This window comes from Bacillus rossius, chromosome 6, assembly GCF_032445375.1.
Source record: "Bacillus rossius redtenbacheri isolate Brsri chromosome 6, Brsri_v3, whole genome shotgun sequence".
Lineage (NCBI taxonomy): Eukaryota > Metazoa > Arthropoda > Insecta > Phasmatodea > Bacillidae > Bacillus > Bacillus rossius.
Genome location: NC_086334.1, coordinates 60,517,253 through 60,536,848, shown reverse-complemented (window position 1 = coordinate 60,536,848; position 19,596 = coordinate 60,517,253). Strand labels below are relative to the sequence as shown.

Below are 19,596 nucleotides of genomic sequence, written 5' to 3'. Positions count from 1 at the left end.
ATAAGGGTGCTTTAATACAGTTATTTGGGGCTGGATTCTGTGTTATTTTGGGGTTCATAAACATTTTCTATCTCTCTGGACAGACGTACCGATGGCTGGGTCTGGGAAGGGAGGGGCCCACGATGACTACCATTACGAAAGCGACCACGATGATGAAGACCACAACCACGGCGATGACCACCAAAACGATGACCACCACCACCAAGATGGCAACCACATCCACCACCACGGCGACCACCACCACTACCGCCGCTACAATGACCACTGCCATCAAAACGACAATCCTGATGACCAAAACCACCACCATCACCATGACGATGACCACCACACTAAACCACCACCACCAACCCATATTACCACCACCACCACAATAAGTGGAAGGACTCTCACGTTTCTCCAGTCATGCAAGGAGCAGCGATACTGCAATGACCACTGACCACAAAGCATGCACTGCAGTAAAAAATTACTAGTGTCTGCATGTATAGTATACTAAACAAATCTCAACTATATTTGAGATCTGAAGATTTAACTAATGTCTAAAAGCAGTGGAACAACATTCTAAATTTTTTTCATTACATTTGCGTAATCAAAATAATTATAACATAGTGGAACCTCATTACTAAGAGAGCTGACAAGGGCGGCAAAAAATCTCGTAACGAGTATGTACTCGTAATAACAGAATACGTATAAAAAATTAAAGTTAAGTTAGATTCTGGACCGTCCAAACAGTCTTAATTTCACACCGTAACTTGAAAACAGTGCACTATAGTTAAAAAATGTGTCGAGTAAAGGTTGTAGCAAATTAAATTACGTATAGAAAGTGTTTCTATGGAATTTTTTGTATCTATAATGGATTTTTTAATCACGAATGAAATGGCCTGATACAAAGACCGGCACCGTTCATGGACACGGAGGGAAGGTATGTGAAGCGGCGAAAGAAGAAAGGACGGGTGTTGGTTGGTCTATATTTAGATTTACCCCGCCGCCGACTTAGGAGGGGAAGCAACTGGCGCCGTCAAGAGAAAGAGAGAGGGAGGGAAAGAGAGAGAGCGCATGTTGTTTGTCACCAGTCCTTCCTCCCCTGACCGTTGCTTATACCTGCTAAGAACCCAGTCCGCCTGGGGCCCGCGTAGCCACGCAGCTGTCTGTATCTACTGCGTGAACATTATTTTTTCAACTGACTATGTTTTTCTTTTTTTGAAGATTCCATTCAAATCACTCGTACTTACGAAAGGGCCAACAAGGAGGCATTTGTAATAACCGGTTTAATTTAGTATGATTTACGTAGTCAAACTGACGGTGCATTACAAAACTGTCGTAACAACGAAGGTCTCGTAGTATCCTGTACTCATAATAACGATGTTCCACTGTACTCATTTAAAAAAAATAAGAGCCAGAAACATAATAAAATTATTTTAATAAATAACATGAAAATTGCTTCATAAGTCACATGGTAATGTTTACATATGGTGGATGACTACATCAATTTAATAGAATATTTTTTTTCAAAACTTGCTACTCACCCTTTCAAAGAGCAGGCAACACCTCTTTCACCAAGAGCTTGCTGTAACTGATTCAGCACTGTCTCCGGGTTGCTGCACGAGGTTGTAGACACATTGCAAAGTCCCTGAAACAAACACGCTTTCACTCACTTTCTCTGTGTACGAGTTTGCACAGGCTGTTTCTGTCAATTCATTAACATTGAATCCTATGCTGCTGATAGTGTTCAAACACGTGCTTCGACAGCGACATAAGTGTGGGCCGATTCTGGTATTGGCAACACAGGGCTGCAAAGTGGATCCAGGTTCGATCCTGCCGGTAATCACACCCAGATTGTGGTGGGAGGCAAATGTTCTGACCACTCAACCACCGCGCCTCTTGGTTAAAATCAATAGACTTTAAATTGCCAGTATCTTTAGAATTAATGATACTGTCACTCAATGGTTAAAAGTTAAACATTATATTTATTTGTGGTTGTGGTTATAAATTTATAAACACATCATTGACCACCAGTAAAGTCTTAAAACTACCAAAATGGGTTGTTGGATTTCATATTGTATGGTGATCTCAAAATGGTGGAACAGTTTTATATATAGATCCTAGGTCATGACAGATACTTTCTCAAATAGAGAATGTAACTCCAATGTTAAGTTAAGCTGATTGTTTATAGATCAAGGGCAAAATTATTTTAACCTAATAAGCAGAAAAACAAATAGCTAGTGGTTAGGATTGATATTTTTAGACATACAGATAGTAAAAAAATTTCTATCAGTCGCCACTAAGATTACCAATTTGGTAATCAGACTATTTAACCTGCATACAAAATGCTAAGAATAATATGTATCTGAATTACAATATGAACATAAAAGTCCAATAGTGTTATAGTTTTATTTCTTAACCCTTTAATATATATTATATCACATAATTTGAAAGTAGACAATTGGAGATTAAGGTATAGTATGTTTCCAGGTACATAAACCAAATATTACAGCATAACTTATACCAGACGATATCATGGAACAGTAATGTCATTTAGTATTCTAATGTTCTAATTTTTACTAGAGCTGGGCCGATGCCGATCCCCGATCGTAATAATCGGCCGATTTTGTTAATTTTGCCGATCATAATGATCGGCAAAACGTAGCCGATTATTTGAGCCGATCATTGGTCTCCTACTGCAAACTTATAACATTGAATAATTACCTATACCTAACAACTTTCCATGTTTGTTTACGGTACTTTTCGGGAAGAAAATTTGATTATTCATCGAAAAATAATAGGATTTAATAATAACCACACACGAAAAAAATATACCAATAAAGTAAACAAATACCGTAAGTTTTATAAACATTGAACAGTTACATACCTAAGTATCAATTTCCACGTATATTTACGGTACTTTCGGTAAAATAATTTTCCATTATACTATTTGCAAAGTCATTTATCATTTACGAACCGAAAACTATGTATTTGTTTACCATTTACGGTTAAGGGGTATTGATCCCTAAGTTAAATGTGCTCAGATAATGCTTGCCTTGCGTTCAAGTGTTTCTTACATTAAAAGTGTATGTTCTTTTAACAAAAAAATTTATTAGCATTTTTTTTACATATTTTTTAAGCATTTTAATTGTTATTTGACTCATATTTTGCTGGAAAATCCAGCTTTAAGCAGGTGAAAAATTTTCTTGTAGAAACTTGATTTTTATTAAGAATAAAGTATATCGAATGCCATGAGATAATGATTTTCTTTAAATTGTGCTTTAAAATGTAAAAATATGTAGTTTTAAATGCTGTTGTAAATCTCCTTTTTCAAGTTGAGAATCAACAACTTTCAACACTAAATTAAAACGAGTTATGTATCAAAATGGTAGAAAAACTTTAGCTCAGAGTATTCTTCAGCATTTAACGAATACATATATTCATGGATTCTGAAGTTTAATTCCTTCAATTACTTGCTGGAGATGCTAAGATAAAGGCTTGCATTCTTCAAACAGATCTAACATTCAAATACCGTGCAGTGCAGCCCTCTCGCGCCAAAGAGAAGAACTACTTGGACTCGCCACGCCTTCACCATCTGCCCCCTCATCATGGTTGTTTGAATGGAGCCAGACTGTAACATGACGCGCTGTCGGTGGTGGTGAATCACTTGGTCTGTTCGCTTGCGATAATGTGTGGACGGGTTGGAGGGAGGGGTGGAAGGTAGGGAATGCACAGAACAGCGTTGCCTGATGTCCTTGTAGTGGGACAGCTCAGTCACGAGCCTGTACGGCCGAGGGATAGACTGCTGAAAGGCAAGCGGCAGTTCCGAGCGATACTGGGCACGGGGCGTTGTGCATATAAAATAGTTTTTACTAATCTTGTGTGAGGTCGTAATTTGCAACGGGTAATGAGAAGAGTTCATAATGAACTAATTAACAAGTCAAATATGTGTGATATCGCGCAAACTTACAGCTTACACCAAACAATTAACTAAATAAACACCAATAAAATTTTTGTATCAGTCATTGCGTTCATTACTTAGGTTATCGATTGAAGTTCAAAAACAAACAAAAAATAAGTTTATGAAGGAAAAGCAATGGTTTTTTTCTTGCTTCGATAATTTTATCGTCTTTTGTATTTGCTTAGAGTCGTTTTATGTTTTACATTGCTGTAAGATTTTTTTTTTTTTTTTTTTTTTTACATATTGTGATAAGTAGTAATGACATGTCTGATATCGAGATATTGTTAACTACAAACTTGTACGGGTCCGTCTGGAGGGGGAAAGGGAAGAGACAAACGCCCAAAAACTGTAAATATATAAATGTATTTATTGGTTAAATTTAAAACTATAGGCCTTATGCTAAGCAACATCTGAAATTTCTTCGTCAGATATACCTACATGGTTATGAGATGCATTAGTTATACTAAAAGTGTAAGACATTCAATACAAAAAAATGTACTAATCAGTTCAATTATAATGTCAGTTTGGAAAGGACATTTTTTCTTTGCAGATTTTCAAATGACTCGAGTCACTCCATGCGCCATCTTTCAAAGTGAAATACAACCTCAGAACTCTTAATGCAAAAAAAAAAAAAATGGCAGTAAACTTTTCTTGATTCATCATAGCCGTGTTCTTGATTGAGTACAGTGTTTTTTAATTAAGTATTATTTATGATAAGCATTGACACAGGGAAGGGAAGGTGGTGTGTGTGTGTGTATATATATATATATATATATATATATATATATATATATATATATATATATATATATATATATATATATATATATAGTACAATTTTAATAGAACAAAGAAGTAAGGTTGTTCACGACTTAAGCCCCTATCACATGATGGCAGTTTCCTTGGAAGGTCATCCATGCCAGCTAGTATGGATGGTTTAGGAGTTGAAATAGCAGAGCGCTGGCCGTTTTCATGGATGTTTTTGTAATCGGCCGTGTTCGAATTTATGTGGATGGTTTCGTACTTGATGAATATTTTAACCAATCAGAATGAATGCCCCTAGTTTTGAAATCTATAATTAACTTTGGAGGAACTGAAATGTTTTGATTGTTTTAAAATAATGGTGAACATAAATTTCTAATGAAATCTAAGCAGTTACGGCAAGCATTATTTGAAAACTTTTGTTGTTGAAACTTGTAATGTAAATGCTGACCCATTTTCGATCGTTTTATGAATGTTAATAAGAGTATTTGAAGTGAATTTTAAATACTCAACTAGTTGGACCACCGTATAGTTAGACATAGGCCTATATTAAAATTACGAGATGTGTTGTAGGTAGAAGATAAAACATAGTTTATATATTTTTAAAACGTGATGGCTTTTGAACATTATTTAATTTAATTTCAATTAAATTTCACCACGAGTGAATTAGGCCGTGTGTGTGATAGTTTCTTTCAGAGAAACATACCTTTCTAGCTGCCAGCTAGCAGTTTTGTTGGAAGCTTCTAGCGGAATCCAAACGAAACTTTCCATCGTCTGATACGGGCTTTACACTATGCGCGCATGATGTTACACGTCACCGAAGAATTGTTGCTAATTTATAGGGGAATATTACCAATTGGCAAAGTGGGAAAAATATAGCTCGAGAACGCACAGATTTAGGATGTTGTGCGAGTTGTTTGAAAAAGTTTGACAAGATATATAAAGTAATAAGCTAATGTGAAACAGTGGAATTATGTGGAAAAAATAATTCGATAACTATTTTATATTAGGTAACATTACTGTAAACTTTTAAAAATGCATTTATTTTTTAAAAATAAACTATTTAGGAATCCAAAAAATATATATAAATTATTTCATGATTTGCCTATTATTAAATTGTACGTAACAGGTTGTAACTTGTACTCAAGAACAATTGGTACAAAATTTTTGTTGAAATAATTTAATAGTACCCAATGAAAGTAAATTTTATACGACTCGTACACAATACGAATATAATTGGGTCAGACAAAACTTACATTATTTAAATATTTTAAGATAGGGCCTATGTACATTATTTCATTTGTGCACACAGCTACGCTATTATTTGATACTTCCTTATCTATCGTTTGGAATCAGGACAACATTTCCAAACTTACGCAAAGTTGCTGACGACTAGTGAAGAAATTTAAAAGTTTCGAACTAACAAAACGGAATAGGTTAACGACTCTAGCCACAAGTGAATGTTCTCAAAATTGTATTTCAATGAAAAAAAGTCACAAATGTTGGTTAAAATATGATAAGCAATACACTAGCGAAACTATGAAACAGCAATATAGCATGAAATTTCGTATTCTCAACGGAAAAAGTTATTTACAAACAGTAAGGTATAACCGAGCATACACACACACACACACACACACTTATTATTGCAAATATAATTTTACAGAATTAAATGCGTAATAAGTACCTACATGCTTGTTGCATAATATATTGATAACTGGCAGCATTATTGTAATTTCTATTCACTTAAATGCATGTAATTGTTCCGTCATAATCATTAAATTAACAAACACAAAATGTATAAACGTGGAACCATTGCAATTTCAAAACACTGAACTATTAGAACAATACCTTTGTTATTTCTTAACACCAAATTGCAACTCTTTCATAATATTATCTTACGTAATGTTACTATATTAAAGATAATGTAATAAACAAAACATCTATGTTTGCTTTTGCGTACTGGCGTGAATTGTGCGGGCGTTCTGTGATATTACTTTTTCCTTATTTTTTTATTACCGACTGTACCTGTGCTCGGCACGCAAGATAAATTCAGCCTATCACTTGCTGACGCGGCGGGCGCAGTGATACAGCGGTGTTTGTTTACTTCGAAACTCAGCTAAGAGTGAACAGAGAAACGTTGTTTGTTTGTCCTTTTGCAAGGGCCTGGATTCAGTTGTCTTTTGACAGTAGCAATGAGCAGGTCGCGCATGACGCTAGTAGGCTGCGTTTTTACGAGTCAAAATGTTTTCTATAACTAGGATTGAGTTGTACAAAGTCATTAAAGTGCAAACAAAGTGGAATTTAAAGCATTATCACGCGTTTACCTTCGTCGAGCGAGCCACGGGCATAGAAGATAAATCGGAGACGGTACGAGCACAAATTAAAAAGGATGTAGCCCGCGAGGTCTCTAAATTTAAATCTAAGCTGGACAGTGTTCAGAGAGGAGAAGAAAAGTTCCTGTCGAAATTTGCAATCACTGCCTTCAGCCTAATCACATCCGGTTTTTGTTCGTCAGTCTTATGCTTTTCAATATTTCAAATCAATTTTGAAATGACCACTTCACATTTAAAGGTAAAAACTGCGAGCTAAAAATAAGTTTTATGGTATTTGAATTAAGCAGCCTCAAAAACCCCGAGGCTCTACTTTTTACGTGCAAATAATGTTTTGACACTTCCGAAGTTATTCCGAACAAATTGCGGAGAAGTCATCTCGAATTTTGAAAGCAAAACTAACAGATTTGCTATCAGTTTTGTTGGGAACCCAACCAAATCCCGTTTTCTGCGTCAAACGCTACTTTTTGGCTGTTTCAAAGTAGTTTCGAAGTAACTAGTTCGAATTTTATGTAAAAATAAACAAATTGAATTCAGCGACTTCGAAATCATTCAGGGGACAATTTTTTAACGCTACTATCAATGTTGTGGTATTTTCGAAGTAATTTTGATTAAAATTCGAAGTAATGTTATTAAATTTTGACGTAACATTTAAAGATGTACAATCAGGAACCTCAGAAACCCAGCAAATACACAGTTTTCTGCGTCAAAGGCATATATTCGCCGTTTTCAAAGTAATTTCGAAGTAAATATTTCGAATTTCGATGTAAAAACAATGGATTTGAACTCAGCGACCCCGAAAACCCCCGAGTACGATCATTCGCACCAACTGTCAAACCTATTTGACTTTTGGCCAGGGAATTCGGATTTGGCCCCACTGTGCGGCGTCCAGTTATATGAGCGGTCTAGGCAAGATATGGAGATAAATAAATGGATTTATTAGTTACTTCGGGTAATATAATAACATCCAAAACTGAAACTGGCTAATCTCCACCGATGGAAATCGGAATATAAAATCTTATATTAGTATTATCTTAAAAAGTTATGTAAATAAGTATTTATGTGTTAAGATATGCTGATCGACTATGATGCAGGAATTTGTATTCATATGGTTGTAATGAAACCTGGCCAGATAGTTGTTAAAAATATAGATCTGACAAAGTTAATATTTATATTTCATGGTAGATTTGGCTGGACAGGACAATGATATACATTTTATGAAGGTAAATTGGCGCCCTAGAATCCGGAAGTAATTCATTACCCTATACTCAAATTTTAATATTCAGAGTACATTTAAATATTGCATTAAACCGACCAAGTATATGTTAGAAGTAGGTGTTTGTTTCTATGGGCTTTGACTTTTCAACTTTGATATGAATCGATATCAAAGTTGAAGGTGCGGAGTAACATAGAGTTCTGAACGGCACGGTGAAATAGGGCTGTCTTCTCTTGCAGGCGGCCACCAGTCACAAGGAGGAAACCATTGGCGTGGGCATACCTTCTTGCGGTCTAATGGGCATTAGAATTTTTTCGCGAACTTCGTGGCCCTACTTATTAGTCGTGAATAAATTATTTTGACGTGGCAACGTATAATAAATCGATGAACGCCGGCTTCACGCACGAAAAAAAGGCCCGTAATGCACATTGTCCCGTTTCGCTGTCCCCTGTTACGCTCATTGTACGCTTGCGCCGCATCTATCTCTATTCCACTCGATCGGAACAATCATCGATTTAACTTTTTCGAGGCACATAAAACTTGAAACACTCACATTCGTTTCCTACTTTTACTTTTCCTATCATCGTCCTATCCTTAACAGAATAACACAGTTTGGAAGAAGTTAAATAGCAAACATGTATAAAAGTTATAGTTAAAATAATCTCTTTGTTAAAGTAATAAACATATTTGAATTAATGAGTGCAAATAAAAGTAAATTTATCAATTAAATTGTAGATTTCATTTCACTCCTTCTTTGTATCCATACAAAATAGTGATAATGCAATAAAAATTATTCAATTTTATTCATAAAAGTATGCAATCATTGCATCAATATTTTGTTATGACGTCACGTTAAACTATCGTCCGTAAACCGACTTTACAGGCAACCAATTTTTTTTTGGATATGCGATTGTTCTCCGGAAATGTGTTTTTTTTTTGTTACGCATTAAGAAACATTTAAATACAATGTTCCTGAGACCTTTACCCATTTGTCTAACTGTTTTTAATAATAGGTGTTGCTTTAACTCACCCGTGTTTCTCCAGTCTTGATGTCTGTACCAAATTTGCCAACGATTTCTTACTTTTAACACCGTTATTCAGTTTCTTGATAAAAAAAGGTTGGCTGTCTAGACCAAGCGACAAGGTAAACAAAAAATCTAGCTTCCTTTAAGTACAGGCTGAAAAAACATCTTTGTAACACCTGCTTACCATGACCACTTCGGCGCTACCCTATTGCTTGAATCTGTGTGTGAATGTGCGAGTGACTGGTTTTAATGTAGTAGCACCTTTTTTTTTAATACTATTTGCTGTATGTTTAATCACTTCCCTTTTTATGTATGTCTATGCTTAATTTTTAAATACTTTAAATTAGTTATGGTTGAATCTTTGGTAATAGTTAATATTTGAACATTAAGTTAAAATTTTAATTTTTTCTCTTAATATTTAGTCAACATCTGCTTATATAATGCTTAATTTTTAATATTCCACTATTTGATGTAATTGCAGAAAAGTGGTTAAGTGTAAGAAAAGGCGTACCGCCTTAACTTCGCCACCAATAAAGACGATAAATAAATAACTAAATAAATAAATTTGCGCCACTTTGGCATTTTAACAGAACCGAAAATGCCGTAGACTGCATTCCAACTCTATCGCTCCGTCTGCAGTTTGGCAACAACGTAGAGGACGACAACCAGGGATGGGACGAGCTCAGCATTTCTGAGAATCGGGTATCAACACGAGTGTTTGGTGTCAAAGATAAAGATTAGACCCTGGGATGGGTGGGAGGTGGGGAGGAGGAAAGGTTCGACTGACGCGCTGTCCTACGAACAACAGTTGAACTTTTTTTTCATTCTTGCCCTGTGTTTCTGAAAACGACCAACAGATGTGTTAGCATCGGAAATTTATTCTGGTAGCCGAGGGCCTAATAAGCCTTAATATTACCGGAATGGCGAATGGCGACTGTTGTTTAGGTTGGTTATGTGACGCCAGAGATTAGAGTGACGCGCGTCGCGCGACGGAATTCGTACGGATTAATGGCGCTAGTAGTCTTGTGGTTAGTAAACAACTACTCTTCGGGAATTCATCTATTTAGTTTTTTCTCGCTAAATATGGCCTATTGAAAGTTTTGTTTAGCGAAATTAATATTCTTATCCTGTTTAGCGGGAAATAGAGCTTAACTTTCTTTTGTATAAAACCTGGTTGATGAAGAGTTTTGTTTCCCACAGTAGAACCTCGTTAATCCGTGACGCGCTAATACGGGAATCGGATAATCCGGGACGATTTAAAAGTGCAGAAAAAAAAGAGAAGCTAGAATTGTCAGCGCTTAAAATTAACGTCACGCGGGCCGGCGGCCGGCAAACAATGCAAGCCATCGCGTGGGCCGCCAAACTCTGCAACGCTGTTTGTACCGACCCTTTGTGTCGCCCCCCCCCCCCCCCCCCCTTTTCAGCTGTCACATTTGTCACTCTTTAAACTTGAGGGGGATGTCCTGACTTCTGCTTCCCGTCTCCCGTTTGTTCGAATGTTGTTTCACGTGCTGCTGAGTTACTTTCCGCCCGCCAACGCACGGCAGGCGCCTGGCGAGTGACGTGTCTGTCTGGCATTCGGCTGGTCGAAGGGGTGGAGGGGGGTGGGGAGCTACCCAAAATTTATGTGTACAAGGTCAGCACGATCTTATCTTTCTCTCTTCGGCTGTCGTAAATGACCGTGAACTAATGGCTAGGCAGTGCCGTATTTTTTTAAGCCGAGACAACAATTCGAAGGCGGCCCTTACCGTTAACCGATTATCCGGGTTTATTATTATTATTTTTTTTACAGAATTTCAATTATCCTGGCATCGGCGGGTCCCAATGAACACGAATAATGGGGAGTTTACTATTTTTATACATCTGCTGCCAAGGCGCAGTAAGCCTCGGGAGATGTTACGTCACATGACCTTGGCCTTAACCCAGCTGCACGCTGGTGTCTGAGAAGCTTGACAAGACCTTCCGGGCTTACCTGTATAATCGCTAGTCCGTGAAATTTATAATGTCGTGATTTTTAAGTAATCATGTCAATGAAAAGTAGTTTTGTCTGGGAATATTTCACTGTTTATAGTAATCCGTCAAAAGCAATGTGTAATCAGAGGTACTTGAAAGGCTCTAATCGGCTCAGAAGATCGGCAAGATCGGCAGCAGATGATCGGCATCGGCATGATCGGCAAAATAGGTGATCGGCCCAGCTCTAATTTTTACTATACCCAAGGAAAAGTTTCATTATGGCAATGGGTCTACGTGGGAAGCAAAGACCGGCAAGTTACCTTGGCATTCAGCAGCGCTGGCTGGCTCTCAGAACACATCTTCTTCCTCGTCAACACATGCCGCACTTTGCTCAAGCTGCCTCCCAAAATACCGAGCATCTTGCGAGCCGACTTCGGGGTTTCCGCAGGGGAGAAGCAGCTAGGCGAAGAACAGCTGTGACAGAGACAGGACTTTATCACTTACCATATATTTATTTGAATAGAGGCTGATCTCGATCACAGGCCGACCCCACATTTTGATGTCCCTCTACAGAAAAATTAAAAAAATATTTTCCTTCCTTTAAATCAGAATTACTTTCACCTACTCATTTTTATACATTCGTCATCACTGTGTATTATTCTAGCAAAACCTATAGGTATTGGCATGCTACTACACAGTTTTTGCTGTACTTGGCATAGCGCACAACTTTTGAGGTTGTAATTATTATCAGAAAAGTTTATTTCTTGTTTTGGAAACTTAGAAAACTTAGATGCAAATGTGCCAGTATTTTCGGGACAATCACAAATAACAGGTAGATGATGGTAAATCTTACAAAAAACTACACTATAAAATTCAGTTTAGCACTCTGTGTCTAGTATACAATTGAGGTTACATTACATTTATGAACGAAAATATCTATAAGCATCAACAAGACAAAAAGTAAATCAATCTAAAAAATCTAATTAACACTGTTTTAATGGGTGGGCAAGTATACTTAAGAGAATTTTGCTTTTTGAAGTGAAACTTCTTTGCTGAGGAAGCTACTATTGTCGGGCATTACGTACGTGGTGGGAGAACCGGTAGACGACAATGCGTCAGTGGTGACGCCACTCAAACTCATGCACTGGCAGTCTAATGGGAAGACCGCAAAATGGAGGGGGGGGGGGATAGGTACATAGAGTAGTATTCTATATTGTAGTTGTAACGGCAGACAGGGGAGACAGCACGGGAGAGGTAGAAGTGATGCAGCAGTGATGATACAGAATTCTGGTAACGCTGCTTGTGTTTGTCTACTCCTAGGTTTTTGTAACGGCTAACGATTGACGCTATCATATTTATTTAATTTAAAGTATCTATGATTTATTTTTTCATGTGGGAAAGAGTTATTGATTTGTTCAATTAACTTTATTAGAACATTCATTTTTAAATAAAAAATGTGATTGAATATGTAAAATCAGACGTATAGACTTGAGGTCAGCTTTATAAGAGTAATTTATTTTTGATATGTGAACATTGTGATTTGAAATGTCAAAAGGACTTATAGAGTTTATAAGATTAAATTATGTTCGATCAGAGTGATCTTTATGTTCCTTCATTTCATTCAACTGGAGACAGTGATTTAATACCATGCCTAAAAATAATAAAAAGGCAGAAGCAGATAAGGCAACGTGGGAATAAACCACCAAAAGAGATGCCAAAATGTGCCAGTGAACAGATGCGAGAGTACAGTAAAAAAGTACTAATAATGTAACTCTTATCTGATAAGTAGGAATTTTCACTTCTGTCACACGTGGACTCTACGGACACATTTTTTAAATATTTAAGTATAGTTAAATTTTTCTTGGTGTACAATCCAGGTCGACCTATGTTTTCATGAGCAGTTTTTATGATTAAACCTTGGCCTCTACTCGGGTTTCAAGAATCCACCTATAACATATGGTTAGGAACAATCCCAACATTTAGAGTTATTTCCGGAAAGCTAGAAGAATTTTAAAAAAGTTTCAGAATTGGTGTTGGCCAACCCTAAAAACAAATGAACCTGGGGCTCTGTAGAAACTCTGCAATACCTTTCAGAGGAAGAAGCAACGGTCTTCCCAGCCGCTCGATCCCTGGCTCTGGCTGGCGTCATCTTCAGTGGCACTGTCCACAAAGAACAACGCCTCAACACTCGCTGACGGCACATGCTTACATCTAGTGGAAAGTATTGAGTCTAATTCATGTCCCAAATTTTTCCCCTTCTAACAGGAGCACTACAAAATTTTGGTTAAAACATTTTAAAATTTTGAATGTAACATTTTTTTTACTTTAACTGTTTAAACTTCCTGTGTTCTGTCTACTTGCCCTCGCTCTACAAGCCTTCAAGGGTACCAACCATTACCGGTACTTTAAACTGCATTTCTCATTCCTTCATCGGCAGGCTGAGTTTAATCATCACTCCCAACCCCTCCTCCAGTACGATGTGTGTTGTTCATGCCAGCCTCAGCAGTTCCACCCGTCGGCTATGTTTTTCTCAGCCACAGATTTTCAAACCAACCCCCCGACAATAATAATTCCAAAATTCTGTAGTTCTGAGTTGGGAGGGGAAATATTTTGTTGCAAGTAGAATATAAGTGGGATGAATCCATTTTTATTTAATTTATTACATCACAAAAATTTACACAGCCCTTGGTTAGGTATGCATGCCTTTTAATTAAAGAAATTTAAATATCACTCAAATTTTTTCCGATTTTATCCAAGAATTTTGGTATTTGTCTCGTCTCAAAAATGAGCGTTACTGTTGGAAAGACTTTGGCAGTAAGGTCAACAAACACCCAAATCCATCCGGAAAAAAACCTTGAACGTAAGCGGCTCAATCTGTGCCATATTAGAGAATGGCAGAACCAAAGAATGCAGAATATAAGAGCGAGCACTGTACCAACGTTATCTATAATCTGTAAAATGATCGTAAGGAGCCACTGCTTTCAAGCAAAGAATAGCCATTCCTTTCCAGAAATTGCAAAATAAAGTGCAAACAGAGCTTTGGAAACTACTAGTACTCAAACTTATTGTGTTTAAACCATAGCAACTTGTAACAACCCAGACAACCATGACAATCCAGTAATAAAAATTTGTTATAAATTTTTTTTTGTCATATTTCAGGTTGTCATCAAGTGCTGTAAAGTTTTTCCTTTTAGAAATAATGACATGTATTGTGAACGTAATTCACCTGGTTTAATGTTTTTATTTTTATAATGCATATGTTTATTTTTCCAAGTAATAATTTTTGCTAGCTTCTTTGTGTGGGAAGGCATGCTGATGTAATTTTCCTTTGTTATTTTCAAGACCGAGGTTTTGTTTCACACGCTAGGCGTTTGAGTCACGGTCACGGGAGTGAGAGAGAGAGACAAAATTGCTGGGTCGTGGGAACAGAAGTAAGAATTTCGTTGAAGTTTCTGTTGTCATGCGCCGTGATTGGCTGAGAATTACGTCAGCGAGCCTAGGACAGTGCCCGCACAAAGGGAAGGAAGGCTGTATAGTCAGTCATTGTCCAAGCACTGTGTCGAGCAGTCATTGTTTGAGCACCGTGCTGTGAGGTCGTGGCCGGGCGATGGCTCACCTAATATAATTCATAAGAAGAGTCTACGTGTTTTTTTCTTTCTTTTCTGGAGGTACATTTGAATTTTTTTTGTGTTCTGTTGTGCGGAAGAATGTGACATTTTGTTTTTATGTGAATAAAAACAACAGGTAATCAATAAAAAATTAATTATGAATTACTTCGTGACTTGCTACCAACTTGTATGTTCACTCATCACCTAATTTTGAGCTAGCCGGAGGTGGTGAGTGGTAACAAACTAAACCACACACCTGGTGACACGTTCTCAGGTCCTGGGCTCCTGTAACGTTTCATTGAGCGCCGGCGTGGGGTCGGGGCCAGTGGAGATGCAAACCCATCCTTTCCAGCGTCTTCTTTCGACTGTTGCTTTCTTCTCTGCATTACGTACGGTGAGTCATCTGGAACATAGTCTGCCAACAAAAAGTACATAACACATCAAACATGACTACAAAAATCAAAATTCACAGGAAATATAGTACCTATGTCTGTAATTATTAATACCAAAAATTAATAAGATGTAAACTGCTATATCTGTGTGTCTACAAATACTTAGTGAACCAATTTCGGGACTTTTTCAGAACCAAACATTTTCTTACAATTTTTTTTATCAATAGGTGATTTTTTAATATAGTTATATAACCAAAATTAAACATGAGAAATTGTAAAGCTTAAGTCACAATGTTACAACAGGCCCAACACGCTCAGTAGCCAATGAAATACAAAGTCACCATAACTCGACAAAATACGCACCCAACAGTCCGCAAGAAGTTGATTCTATGTCTAATTTCATCGTCGTTTCAAGCCACACTATGGAAAGCAAAAAGGAAACCTTACAGAACTAAACTTCAAAAATATTTACCTGCTTGGTAAAGTTTTATGCTGAAAAACCAAATTTTGTTTGATGTTTGGGTACACTTTCACATTTGTTGTATGATTTCAACAGTTGATTACATTTATTTATAATTTCTAGCACAGGGAAGAAAAGAATTATTTTCTGTCCTGTATCAACATATCTATAGCTAGCTTCCTTATATATAAAATAAACTTAACCTCACTTTGCTTCCCTAAGAGCCCGTCTACAATAGTCTGAACATGTGCGTGGTCTGTGTCCTTATCAGAATGTGAGTGACGTCACATTGTCTCACCGAAAACTGCCCTGTCCACAATTGCGATGTCTTAATGTATTTATTGATGTCTAAAGTTGTCACCAGAGCGCAGTAAATGTTTTTGTTTATTGTTTTGATGCTTAGTAGTTTGAGATTGAACTTATGAAAGTTGTGGCAGTTCAATATTATATATTTATTCAGTAAGGCAAAGTGGCTCTTCTTGACTTACACCTTCCATTGCCTTCAATAACAAAAATAAACAAGTTTTCAAACGGGAACCCGAAATTCAAATATCGTGAGTGTTCTGATCTTTTTCTGTGTCCGAAGTACACAGGTTGGGACAAAAAGTTCAAATTGACGAATGTCTTCGGACCAGGTAATTCGGACCTTCGCCCACTTGACGCATGACGTCAGAGGGTCACGTGGACCAATCAGCGACGAGTGTTCTTCGGACACAGTTTAGGACATTGCTATTGTAGACGGGCCTTAACCCATTTGCATCTACAAGCGTACTAGTACGCAGCTGTTTTTCTGGCCGATAACACCATAGGCGTACTGGTACGCAAAATGGCTAATCTGCCCGAAAAACTTGAAAAAATCCCTTTAGAATGAAAATAACCCCTCAGAGTAGCTAGTATTGTTATAACAAAGGTATATTATCGTGGAACTAAAAATATTTTAAAAATTTTATTTAAAGAATAAAAATATAATGAAAATAGAAAATAACTTTAATAATAGTAATATATAAAAAAGTTTATGGATTCCATGGTATGTCTAACATTATAGTGAGTGGATGCAAATGGGTTAATAGACAAATAAATGTTATATGGTTATACACTTCACATATCACAGGAAATAAAAGAAACCTATCAGCGCTACACTGTTTTGGTGCATTATATACTGGATTTTATGGACGCATTTGGCTTTGAATGATTTGCTGACAGACATTTATGTTAATGTTGTCATGGTATTGTGACCCTACACCATTAACTAATCTGATTTTTCATGTTGTGTTGTTCGTGGCATTGTGATTCAAGCTTAATTAAAAAATTTTGATTATTCACAGGAACGTTATTGATATTCAAGTTAAAAAGTTAAAACATTTTCAGAGTTAATGTTCACATGCAACTTTAAACTGAAATGAGATGTCAAAAAACAAAATGTAAGTTAGCAAAATAATACTGGAAATTAAAGTTTCATGACTTCCAGCAGCATTGCTGCTTATTATGGGACATTCCCAAGACTTTTATAACTAAACCTTCGGTTTTCTTACTTTTTCGTTACTTTTAAAACGAGTCCTTTGGTATTCTTATTTTTCCACGACTTTCATAACTAGTCCTTCTGTATTCTTACTTTTTCAAGACTTTCGTAACTAGTCCTTTGGCAGATAGCGCTGTTGAAACAGTCCCTGCATTTCCCGCATAGATAACGCTACCTGTTATGAATTTCATATTTTGTTCAGAGATTTGGCATGCAATTCTAGACCGGCCTTAAAGCTGACATCTATACATGCCGTACTGTCTTGAGTAGGAAACTAATGTACATAATACATACAAAATATGTAAGTCTAATCACAGCTTGATTGAACAAGCAGACTAAAACAATCAATCAAATTTCGTTCCAGAGCTTCAAGTACCTGTGATAAGTGGAGAATTTCCTACTCTTGGGGAGCCTTGCCCTTTTGGTTTTACAAACGTTTCATTTAATGATCTACACACTCCACGTCTGGGAAAAGAATCCAGACTCTGTGACTGGCTGGGCTCATCCACGACCTGCAATAAAAGCAGAACGTTAAAACAAACACTAGTAATATAAATTTGGAGTATAAATTGTTAAATCATTAAAATCTTGAGTCTGGGCAAAATATTGGTAGTTAGTAAAATAACATTGTATGTCAACAAATCAGCTGTCACAATTATTTTGTGCACTGTCACTATAATGAATCAAAATCACATCACACAGTCTATTCCTCAATATAGGGTATCACAGTCTCTTAGATGGCTTGTTTATCAATGTGGAAGATTGTAAACAACAAACAGCTGCTCTATTGACAGAGGTACAGCTTATTCATCACATTTCAAAACAAAAAAAAAATTTAACTGCGAATTATATTTGCACAAAATTAATTTTACAAACTAAAGTAATATTCACAATCCTGGTCACATTTTTCCCCCCAATGAAATGCTTTCTTTTAGTAGCAAGTGTAAACATCACTGACAAAATTTCCTAGGCTCACATCATAATGTGTTAATTTTCTGCAACACATTATCTGTTATGTGTTGTGATGGTCCTTGTAACTGAAACTTCTATAGCAGACACCCGAACGTAGTCTCACGCATCTATCAGTTTATCGCATCTACACTTTGTTGTCAACACACTTAGGCCCATTTGTGCAGCCAGGTAAATAAAATATGAGTAAAAACTTTGCAGATTAATCAAATGGCAGAATACTCTCCCTTGCCTCAAGTCACAACTATGTATACAAGTGGCCTTAGTCTCTTCCGCTCCTCTGCCGTTAACAAAAATGGTGCACAAAAAAGAACCATAACATGCCTCAAAGTACTTTTAACTAGTTAGAAGAGACAGTGGAAAATAAATTGCAAGTATGCTACTAGCAATAATATATTGTTGCAGCATTTATACAACAGTAATAAAAATATTACAACAGCATAAAATTTAAATTTACTGAAAATAGTTTAACTGCAGGCAAGTAGCTTACTAATTACTAGAGCTGGGCAGGATCCCCGTTAGTTACCGGAAAAATGTCTTTTGCGAAACCGTGGGCGGGAAATTACTTTTTTACATTTCCTGATTTTATTCCTGTAGTATACATGTCCATGAGCCAAATTTATTGTTAAAAAATTATTTTCAAAGAAAGTATGCTTATTCTATACATGCATGCAATTGAAAACGCACAATTTTTTGCAGTTCAAAATAAAACTATTAACAATAGCGTAAAAAATATCAGTAAATTTCTAATCACGGCTTCAGCTATAAAAAAATAAAGACCTACCAAATAATTTTATTTTAGTTCTACTTACCTTTGTGGTGGTATTGGTATTCACTGGCACAATCATAAACAAGTACTTCACTCACCATTTAAATAACACATACACTAAATAATCAGTTATTTCATTTATATAATGAAACAGTAGCAGGACTTACCTCGTCCATGATTGAAATACAAATTTTATACATTTTAAATACGTAATAAACAGTTATTTGTTTGTTTAATATAACGTACCAGAAAAAAAAAAAGCTTTAACCATGGAATACATCAATAAAAACACAGTTAGACTATGTAAAAAATTTGAATTCAGTTGTTAAAGCAATATCTAAATTGACAGTTACAATTTATCTATCACCATGTTTACACAGTAGTAGCTTACTTGCTGCATTTAACTATTTCACGGCCAAGCGAAAGCAGAGAGTGGCGGCCCTTGGACGGCCTGCCATCTTCTTCCCAAACCCGATCAAGCTTAGGTTAGCTCCAGGAAAGAAGTTTCTTGGAAAGACCAGCCTCAGCCCAGGAAAGACCCGGGGAGAACCAATGCCCCGCACTGGGGCCGCCCCCCTCTCAGGGAAGATAAGGGGCTTACCGACAGATACTTTCAAGGCATTTACCGCTGAAGATACATCCCCCGAACT

The 19,596-nt window shown here is 36.7% G+C and overlaps 1 protein-coding gene across 9 annotated transcripts in view; it reads right to left on the bottom strand.

The window, feature by feature from the left end:
- The window catches only part of LOC134533247 (maternal embryonic leucine zipper kinase-like), a 135,668-nt gene that overhangs the window by 32,869 nt on the left and 83,203 nt on the right, over positions 1 to 19,596 (bottom strand). For 8 of the 9 annotated variants that reach the window (XM_063370666.1, XM_063370663.1, XM_063370669.1 and 5 more), the window contains exons 9-13: positions 17,585 to 17,720; positions 15,094 to 15,252; positions 13,317 to 13,389; positions 11,550 to 11,703; positions 1,524 to 1,627 (exon numbers count right to left, since the gene is read on the bottom strand). In XM_063370666.1, the coding sequence (XP_063226736.1) occupies positions 1,524 to 1,627; positions 11,550 to 11,703; positions 13,317 to 13,389; positions 15,094 to 15,252; positions 17,585 to 17,720 (626 nt within the window). The remainder of the gene's footprint in view (positions 1 to 1,523; positions 1,628 to 11,549; positions 11,704 to 13,316; positions 13,390 to 15,093; positions 15,253 to 17,584; positions 17,721 to 19,596) is intronic. The other variant, XM_063370667.1, reaches the window with a different exon arrangement.